Consider the following 10825-nt stretch of genomic DNA (forward strand, 5'->3'; position numbering starts at 1 on the left):
TGTCGGCGAGTTTGTGGTGTTTTGTTCCACAGAGATGTGTGTTCCCCGTCCTCAGCATATCATAAAGTATTAAATCTCAGCTATACCCTCCTCTAACCCTGTCATCTGGAAAAAGCCCTGACCTCAGTGTGTGTGTGTGTGTGTGTGTGTGTGTGCGTGTGCGTGTGCGTGTGTGTGTGTGCGTGTGTGTGTGGACAGAGGGAGCTGGGGGAGGACAGGTGTGACTCAGCACCACCTGTGAATGATCCTCTCAAAATCAAGGGCAACATATCCCCTATGAGATCGGATTATGCCTTTAAATCAGTTTGAGAAATGTAATGTTTTTCAGTGTTTCCATCTACAACATCACTTGGAAGGATGAAAGGAAGGCTGTCAACAAGGAGGATTTGGTAAACATCTCATTGGGAGATTAACAAGGAGAGAGCCCGCTCTTTTCTGTGCGTGTGCGTGTGTGTGTGTGCGTGCAAGAGAGGGAGGGAGAGAGAGAGAGAGGGAGAGAGAGGACTTCCCAGCATGGGGCAGAGGGAGGGGTGAGTTGCCTGGTGGAAAGGACTGAAATGTCCTTCATATAAACCGGTGACAAAGTGGCGAGCAGCGGCCCCGGGCAGCAGAGATCACAGCCAGCACAGAGAGAGGCAGAAAGAGAGAGAGAGAGAGAGAAAGAGAGAGAGAGAGAGAGAGAGAGAGAGAGAGAGAGAGGAGGAGGAGACCGGAGCACCGAGCACCGCGTACAGCCGCCGGATCCACAGCAACACACCGGGGAGGCACAGAGAAAACACTCTGCAACAGAAAAGCATAAAAACAGAGGAAACTAATCCGCACGGAGCAGCTTTTACCCCCACCGACAGGTAAACACACACACGACGATCTAAACTGTTTTTACCAGATGAAACAACACCTTGTTCGACAGGTCGTCGTAAGTAACATTTTTACAAGGATGTGAGCTCGTTATCACAACACATGCACAGCTTTATAATGAGGGCAGCCGATGACATTAACAATATTGTGCCACAAAGAGCCTTGATGTCACTGCAAACTCACTAATGAGAACAAATCTTTCTTTCAAATTTTTGTTCAGACAACTGCGTGATTTTTATCTGTTTGAGTTGCATTTTTTTTGTTTAGATGTTTTTAATATGTTGCAAATCACACAGGTCACTGCCTGAGCCTCACTTTTAATATGTTTGGCGCAGCCTTAAGCTGCTGTCGACTGATGCATTGTGGAGATAAGAATTAAGTTGCAATAAGTTTTGAGTTGTTTTTTTTTAAATCTTATTTTATTTTTCTTTTCGAAGTTTGACCAGCTGATTCACATTTATAACATAGTTTAATTGGTAGAATATTGTAGAAAAACCGCAGTAGTAAGTAGTATAGAGAGTGTAGCCCACGCCCATATTTATTTTTGCTGTTTATAAATTGGTAATAGACGCATTCGAAACTGGAGGTCAGAGTAAACACGTGTGCCAAAGTTTTACCTGTTTTCTGCCTTTTAATTGCGTGTTTCTGTCCCATAAGATCACGGTCACAGTGGACCTGCCCAGGGCCATGCGGCCATGTCCAACAGATTTGTTTAATTCGTGTTATGTAGGCTACACATCGGCCAGCCGCTTGTCAGATTAAACAACTACGCATGTCATCCATCTCAGCACGGTGCCTCAGTCCCACCTAATTAGGCTCACCCTGACTACTAGGTCACCACATGCAGAGCACACATGGAGCTCAACAGCCTGCTCTGGATGTCTCACTCAGCCTCTCACTGTATGGCATAATGACTGACACCAGGAGGCGTGAGAGAAACGTTGATTGTGGCTTTTACATCCAACCTGTTTGATTTGATATCACTGTATCAATAAGCTGTTATGTCTGTGGGGGTAATTTTTGTGTATTATATTAGATACTGCGTCAGGTTGTGTGTGAATCATCTTGTCTAGTGTCTTTGATTTTCTTCTGGTGTTTGAGTTTTAAAAGAAAAATGTGTTGTGTTGTGTCTGCCGCTGTCCAATGTGCTGAACTCTTTTCCAGACCTGTTTGCGGCTGTAGAGATGGATGTCACCTCTCGCCCTCTGCTATTGGTTTGTGCATTTTTGGCGGCTGCGCTGATTGGTGGAACCCGCTCGGAGGGGATGTGTCTTCAAGACGGCAAGCACAAGGCCACGCCCAGCCCGGAGCCACACCTGAGGGACTGTGGGCTGTACGCTGACAGTGAGTGGCTGTGTGTTTATCCTGAAACACTGTATGTTCGGTGGTTGTAATGACAGCTCGCGATGGAAATATCAAACAAAATCTCCTGACTGACAGCTGCTTGAAAGGTTCTCCTGTCCTTGCTGCTGACAGATAGCTGCTGCACAGATGAAGACATCCAGGACATCTCCCATGTTCCCTCTGCTAGCAATAAGAATGAACCCTGGGACAAATGTGGACCTCTGAGCTCTGAGTAAGTCTTACCCAGTAGATATCCTGAGCCGGACTCTTTAAATTTCACTTTAAAGCATTTATAATAAATATAGTTTAAATTCTTTATATTAAAAATGGATCACATTTTTCTAATGTTACATACAGTGACAGAGGCCATTTATAGTGACAAACCCACTGGCATACAGAGCTCTTTCAGTGCATTGTTTTGATTTCACATACACAGCTTTGCTAGTGTTTTTGGTCACAGCAGGCAGCTATTTTTAGCATAAAAGCTCTAAAAATCCACGAACCTCCGTACCTACCTCCAGATAAACAAAGTCAGTGATTAAATGGTGAATACAGCTGCTAATGGGTGCGATATTTCTGAGTTGGTGGCAGCCAAAATCCGAGCTAAAACAAGAGTGATCTGTTCCCAGGCTTTTTAATGAAGCTGCATTAAGTGAGACAATCAAGCCCACAATAGAAAATAATCTTGAGATTTTATGCGGGTTTGTGGTATGAACAATGCAATGTATCAGTGGGTCCTATGAAGACACTGGCCATTATTCAACCAGAACAGCCTTAATTAAATAACCCTGTGCAGTGGGAAAAGGTACCTTGCTCGTGCGGTAGGGGAAAGTAGGAAGAAAAATGGAGACAACACAAAAACCCTACCATACCACAGAAAACAAACATAATGCAGAAAGTCAGACTGAAAATGACAGTAAAGTCCCACGAGCTGGACAGACACACTAAAAGGATTAGATACTATAAACAGCATGGCAATACCAGTGTCAACTCCTAGGTCATCCCATTACTACTTTATGACCAGCCTTGCTGACTGTCCCAGGGTCAGTAGAGGTTTAAATACAAACGTCACTAAACATCGTGTTAGTACTAACAGCTGCCCTCTCTCTCCTCAGGTGTGAAGGTTTCCTGAAGCGTGTGTCATGTTTTTACCGCTGCTCCCCTGACGCTGCGCGTTGGCCTCATCCCCACCGCCGCTCATACATCCAGGCTGTGCCGCTCTGCCACAGCTTCTGTCGTGATTGGTGAGCCTGCCAAACAAAGCGCCAAGCGAACCTAAATCAAAATCAGTATCCATATCTGTCCCCCTCTTCACCTATAAGGCTGTCAAGAGAGAGATCACCAGCCTTTGTAACAGCAGCAAACAGTGCTATTCATACTGAGACAGAGTGTCCAATAAACAGCATAAATCTGTTTGACACAGATAAGACCAAGGTTCTTATAAAGAAGGCTACAAATATGTGTGGCAGTGGCTCCCAAGCTGGATACACAGACACCCAGGGGATCTCCACCAATTTGAGAAACTGCTCATGTAATGGATGCTTTGTTAAAACAAAAATGTGACTCATTAGAAAAGGTAGTAGAAAGACTGATAGAGGTGGCTTTACAGCTGCTGTCAGCACATACGTGTCTTCACATTCCTGAGACAAAATATTTGAACTAGCGATGGCTGTTGTCATGTCAAAAAATATTAAAATTACCAAGTATTAGCTACTTAACTATAATTAAATATTAAGTTCATTTACATGACATTGCTTTTCTTCAGGTTTGATGCCTGCAGGATGGACTTGACGTGTGCTCGTAACTGGGCCAGAGACCCCAGGGGACAGAACTGCACTGGAACCTGTGTTCAGTACCAGCAGGTAGGCTGTGATCTGGCACATCTGTGACTGGATGTTTACAAAACCTGGGACTGTGAGGGTTTTTTGTTTTGTTGGGGTTTTTTTTGTCATTTTGTTTGTTCTCGAGCCAACATGAGATTCACATGTCTCTCATGGTTCAGGGGTGTAATGTTTAACTGTAACCAGTTGTTTCAGCATTTCGTAGCACATTAAAGTGGTGCGCTCTCTCTAACATCACACCTTAGCTTTAAGATTTTCTGGATGGCAGAGGAGGTGTTAGAGGTCTGAATCTCGTTGACTGAGCTCAAAACTTGTCATTTGAGCCGCGTGTTGCGGGTAGAAGGTCAGATACTGTGTCACATCAGAGTCTGTGGCAGCTGGTGGTCAGGAGAGTGTGCGGTGAGCGAAGGGTTAACTGTGCAACTGAAGCATGAAAAGGTTCGGTCCTGCTTCAGTGGGCAGGGGCCAGCTGGGTGATTTAAAAAGAGGCAGAGTGACCGAGGGGCTGGTGTGCAGCTGAGGCCAACAGCAAACTGTCACACACCACAACACAATCTATCTGTCTATGTATCTGTCTGTCTGTCTATCTATCTGTCTATCTTTCTGTCTGTCTATCTATCTGTCTATCTGTCTGATAGTATGTCTCTCCTCTCTTCCTTCTTTCTTTCCTCCTTTATCTATTTCTCTCTCTCTTTCTGCTCTCTCTATCTCTCTCTCTCTCACACATCTAGAGGGCGAGAGAGACACACACACTACAACAAATGAACACACACACCCCCAGACACCTATTAAGAGTCTTTGGAGGATATTAGGTGATTACTGGAAACGACAAATTTGTAGTAAAAGAGAAAATGATAAGCAAGAATATCTGTGTGTGTGTGTATGTGCACCTGTGTATATTCGTGCTTTGTGTGTTTATATTGGCCGATTTTCATGCAGGATGCCGCTAATAGCACAAAAAAAGGCTTGAGTAAATTCAGGTAGCTCTCAAACAGAGTGTTTTAAACAGCTCCTGAATGCAAAGAAATGAGTCACAGCACATTCAACAAATCGCCTCCCTTAGAGAGACTGCAAACAAGTACCTGCTTCTTGCAACATTTTTGGAGGTCACAGCAGTGAAGCTTCATTTTGTTTTCTCTTCAGCCAGCAGAGATGGGAGATTTCACAGTGGGCCGCCTCCCGGCCTGAGCTCCCAGCACCTCAGGTCCACCTGCAGGGCTGAAACGGGCTGCATGGGAAAGCAGAATGGCAAACATACATAGACGTAGCTGTCTCTGGCATCGCATTAAAACCTCTCACAGTTCTGAATTTTAAAGATTTGAATGCCTGTCTTTCAAATAAATGATTCAATACAGTGTTTCACTATGATTTGAAAAGAAAAATCCTCACAAAGCCGTCTCAGAATCCTCGGTGGTGTTTCTCCCAGCTCCTTAAAACTTCACCTGATAGACACAAAATATAGGTGTGTGAATGTGTGTGTGTGTGTGTGTGTGTGGAATAAATATACAAAGAAGTAGACAGGATTTGTAAATGCTGACTGCAGTAGATGTCAATTTGCATAGAAACAAGTTAATACATTTAAGGCACACATAGACACACACAGACACACACATTCACTGCATGCAAAAATCCCTCTGGTACTCTGTGCCTCACTCCCTCTTTATGCTCATTGGTAACATTATTTGCCAGCTAAGGTCTGATTTATCTCAGCATTAGACACTCTTTCTGCTTCGGGTTCTGTGGGAATGAGGTTACATCTGCAAAGAGTGGCCGTGCCTGTGCCGGACGCTGGCACGAAACACGGCATCTGTGGATCAGATATGGTGAATTAATGGTGGGAGGAAGGGGAAAACAGTCATATGAGGATACTGAACCATGTGGTTTTACCTGCAGCCTGCAAATTGCAATGCAAATCTTTTTGTATTTTGTGAAATACTTACCAGGTACGTATCACTAGTTAAAAGGGGAGAAGCACATGGAATAAGTGGGTAAGAAATTTGCATTTAGTTTGTTCAGAAGGAAATTACAATGTGAGTGCTTTTCAGTTTCCCAGAATATAATAATAATTACAAGGGACCATCACGCTTGGTGTATATGTCCCTTCACAATATCACAGCCTGCACACCCAACACTTACTTTGTAATTACCTTGAAAAAGGGGGTGAAAGAGAGAACATTTTCTTTTACAGCCCACATACACTGTGACTACACTATAGTTACTGTGAGACGGGGTAAACAAGACAGCGCTTTATTTTACAGCCTGCGCATGCCTTGGGTTCACATTAAAAAAAACATCCCTCTCCCGTACATTTTCAATGCTTTGTCCTGACCGTGGTGTGCTCAAAGGTAAAGGTCATGCTTTTTATCTTATGCTGTCCAAACCAAACAAAGTTTGCCCGGGAATATGATCTGATGATAGAACAGGATATGACAGGACATAATCTCATCTATGCTCCTCTCTGACATCAGTTTTGATTTTTAGAGGATATTGTTATACTGTAATCTAAACTGCATCTTTGTTAACATTATCATAGAATCTGATCAAATAGATCGAAACATCTTGAAAAGATAGATTGATTTCTTCATTTTTATCCTGTTACATGAAAAATTTAATTCCTGACCCCCGGCCAAGAGAATCATTGCAATAGATGACTGCTATAATCCTTCCTTCCTCTCCCCTGCTTCCCTTTTCACACCAGGTGTGATGCCATATTATTCGGACAGAGAAGGGCAGAATTGAATGAGATAAGGATCGGAAGGACAGGCTACTGCCCCCAGGAAATTTCTGTATCTCACTTATTCGATCACACCATGTCGTCTAAAGCCACTTGTGCTTGTACTGAATTAGTTTTGGCAGCAAACCATGTCTGCCTGGGGAAGGATAGAAATGTTTGTGTATGTGTGTGTGTGTGTGTGTGTGTGTGTGTGTGTGTGTGTGTGTGTGTGTGTGTGTGTACGTGTACATCCACATCCACCCCTGTGTGTATTATGGGGTCGTTGCGATAAGACCTAAGCGTCAGACAGAGCGTATATGTAGTGGAGAGAAATAGCAGTCATCCTCTTTGTCCTTCGAACACGGTAAATATATTACAGCTTTTTCTTCTCTGAGCACCCTGTGTGACTCAGTCTTAATCCCCCAACAGACAGGAGGATGAAAGGAAGCAGACGTTGGGGTGGGGGTGTGCTACAGAGAATAAGAGACATATACAAACAGCAAGTGCAGCAATAAGCAAGAGAGGGGGAAAAATGCAGAGGGGAGATATAGTGGAAGTTAGATAGGGGACAAAATGAGCTGTTGTAGGAGACAGAGACAGTGACTTGGCAACACATCTTAATGACTGGTTATCAGGCAGCCACTGGAGAGAGAATGGGAGCTTAAACACAGAAAAGCACAGAGTGTGTGTCTCTGAAACTTCACTAATTAGCATTGCCAGCTACTTCTAACTACATAGGCCTACGCCATTTACAGTTAAACTGCTTAAATTGTGATTTGTTTTTTTTTTTGCAGCGTAATGCAATATCCCTTTTAATCCGTATACGTGTCTTATTAGAGAGGAGTATAATTTTTCATGCTCCAGAAACCATAGAGCTAATGTCAGCAGTAATTGGAGTTTTTCCTCAAAGTCTAACTTTGTGAAGACTGAACGCTGTAATGAATTTCCTGTCAGATAACGACACAAAAGGTGGTGGGAGTGATCTTTCCGATTAGTTTAGATCAGTCCGTCTGCTCTGCGAAGCTCGACAGAATCGTCATTCTGCCACAGAGACTGTGCAGAGATGAAATCTTTCAGATACCGTTGTGAGCTTTTCAAGGTCATATCTTATAATTTGCTCTCAAGGTTAGTGGAGATGAGGTGAGGTGAGCGCGAGGTGCAGACAAAAGCCACATTTGCTAGAGCAGCTGCCAGGTGCCTGCACCCCCTCTAACACCTGGCAGAGCGAGTTTGTTTTCAAGGCCGGTGCTGCCCTGGAAGGCCGGAATCAATTATTTCAACGGAGGTTCACAAGCAAAGAAAGGCTGTACTTTCTGAATGTTGCAAATATTGTACATTTATTCAAATATACAATATTTAAATAAAGAAACTTAGAACTTCTTTGACCACTGGTCATTACCCATTTGGTCATACAAGGTTTTTAAACAGAAAATATCTCTTCCTGTATGTGTGCATGTAGATGTATCAGCACGGTAGGGATCTCTGCGAGAGCCTGTGGGGTGATGCTTTCATGACGGTGGAAGACGAGCCAGAGGATGTGGGAGAGGCTGGAGAGATCGGCGTGGAGGGCGACGGCGGTCGCCCTTGCGGCTGCCTGACCCTGAGTCCATCCGACAAGGATGTGATCGCTGCCCTCAGGGCCCAACAGGACGACCCAGAGGAACTGGATACCACCAAGACGGGCCTGCCTCAGTACCGGGCCCCTTGCCAGACCAAGCTGCCACTGCAGGCCAGGAGCGGCAGGAAGGGAAACTCTGTGCTGCGTAAACGCTCTGTCATGGTAGACGACGTGGAGGGGAGTGGTAGTGGCTTGTAGATTGTGCGATAGATGGCAATAAATATAGAGTTAATTGTCTAGATCCTAATATACAAAATCCATCTCTTGAAATGGAGTTGTAACCTTGCTCCTCTAATTAACCTTACCACACACACCTAAGCTCTCATAATCATTATCATTACATCTCAGACATAATCTCTATGGTTTTAAATAGTATTATATCTGGCATAAGATAGACTGACAAGCTTGAAACACTTCCTGATCAATGATAAGATTAAACAACCTAAACAACCAGAATTAAAAAAAACAATTATCATTAAAGATGCCACAAATGAATGATAACGTATTTTGTATTTAAAGGCAAAATCCTCAATTCTGCAAGGGCTCTGACTTCAACACTAAGACTATCTTTCCGATTTTTATTGATATCGCATAATGGCTGCACAATTGTTTTATTGCCAGCTAACAAGGTCATTTTTTTCTTTTACCAGGTCTTTATCAAAGTCAGGTATGTTATTTGCTTTGTATGGCTCAGTAAAGCACATCACTCAACATTATGCTTTGAGGTGTGTGATGTCTTGTACACGGGAAAGTGCTACAGATTTAGCGTCTCTGCATGAATCAAACATCATTAACCAGAGGACTGTTCATGACAGTACTGTAAACATCATGTACCTGCACCAGTACTTCACTACCCTGCTACTCTTTTCAATCATCTATGTGACTTTAATCTGTGAGTTAGTCAGTTGTTAAAATGCAGATCTTACTGTTGTTATGCTGTACCGTGCAGTCTACATGTCATGAGGTATTATGATAGTGGAGAAAGTCACACAGAGTCATGAGGATAATGAATGTAACTTAGGCTTTCTGACAGAGACTACTGGCCTGAATGTAAGGGATCTGGTATGATAATGACAATGGAGAGGTATGCTTAATACCTGAGGGAAGGTTTAATATTCAGAAACAAAATCTGCTCACCAGAGTAAATCCGCAGAGGCAGTATTCATACCAGATAAGGTTGCTCTGGTAGTTTGATCACGCAGCATAAACTTACTGTGGATGTTTCTTTTATAATCACGTCATGTATTTCTAGAGTGGGGCACTGCTAGATGTAAATGTTTTGTAAAAAAAAAAAAGAAAAAAAGGGAAACTGATGAAACTGATTTGACTGATTTATGGTAAGCTTGCTGAAATGGATGTTTCTGTGCTTTTCTTTACATTCTCAATAAAGACAACATTTCTAAATGTCATCCTGAGCCTGCCATCGTTCTTTAGGCTGCACTTTGCAGTCAGGCCCCTTTCTGTCCAAAACAATGGAAGACTTTTCTGTTTATTAATTTTTTCCTCCTTACCATAAATATGTAGATCTGATCAAATCACAGTTTCTGAGTTGAGTTTACTTGAGTTAATTAGTTGACCTTGGCATGTACCAGCTGGTAACAGCAGATGTAACCCCTGGGCATTAGTTTACACACCAACCTGTACACACGGCTGGGAAACACTGATTTAAGAAACTTGAGGAACTTTGTTGTTTTACTTAGAAAAGTTTGGAAATGTATGCAAAATGTTTTGTAACTGAGAGAAGATTTCAAGGGTTTTTTTTTATAAGGGAAGATGAATTTTGCAAAATGAGTGGGCTTGTTCAAAAATGCTACTGTACAACGCTTTCTTCGAGTACCAAAAACCCCTACTGAGCTGAGCTACGCAGACAGTTTCTCTGCACCATGCATCAGAAACCTCAAAGCTCTGGAAATAGAAAAAAAACATACCGCAGGTAGCTTCACTTCCTCTGTGTTCTGTCTACTTTCATGCTACACCATTTCTGCTATAGCGCTGAAATTTAACTCTTGTATGTAACAAATTGTATCTCCACATGCCCGTTCTTCATGAAGTGAAGAAAAGGATTGTTTTAACTTAACAAGAATATATTTTTGACGTTCTCCTTTTTCAAAACTCATTAAATCAAACCCAGCAACCCTGTACATCACCCCAGGCCAGGTATTGCACGTTGGCGCACTGAGAAACATTTAACTGCAGTGTTGGTTTCTCACAACACGTCCTCCACCTCTGATTATGGGAACAGGCAGTGTCTATGGAACGTCTTCTCACCACTGTCAGCCTGCAATTTACTGATACATCATGACAAGTGTTTTTACCCTCTCATTCAGACAGCTGTCACTCAGCCTCGCCCTTTCCTAACCACTGCTTTAAGGGAGGAATTCAAATGCTCTTATATTTAAATAAGTATCAGGACAATTTATTTTAACACTGTCAAAGTCTGATTGTATTATA

General features: G+C 42.9%; 1 protein-coding gene across 1 annotated transcript; it reads left to right on the top strand.

The window, feature by feature from the left end:
- Positions 1-662: 662 nt before the first annotated feature.
- Positions 663-9711, top strand: rtbdn (retbindin). The gene is made up of 6 exons (XM_041062358.1): positions 663-848; positions 2023-2202; positions 2335-2434; positions 3318-3446; positions 3968-4064; positions 8216-9711. The coding sequence occupies exons 2-6, from the start codon at positions 2043-2045 to the stop codon at positions 8570-8572; spliced, it is 843 nt and encodes a 280-aa protein (XP_040918292.1). The 5' UTR covers positions 663-848; positions 2023-2042; the 3' UTR covers positions 8573-9711.
- The last annotated feature ends 1114 nt before the right edge of the window (positions 9712-10825 follow it).

The sequence above is a fragment of the Toxotes jaculatrix genome, chromosome 18 (assembly GCF_017976425.1).
Source record: "Toxotes jaculatrix isolate fToxJac2 chromosome 18, fToxJac2.pri, whole genome shotgun sequence".
NCBI classification, from domain to species: domain Eukaryota; kingdom Metazoa; phylum Chordata; class Actinopteri; family Toxotidae; genus Toxotes; species Toxotes jaculatrix.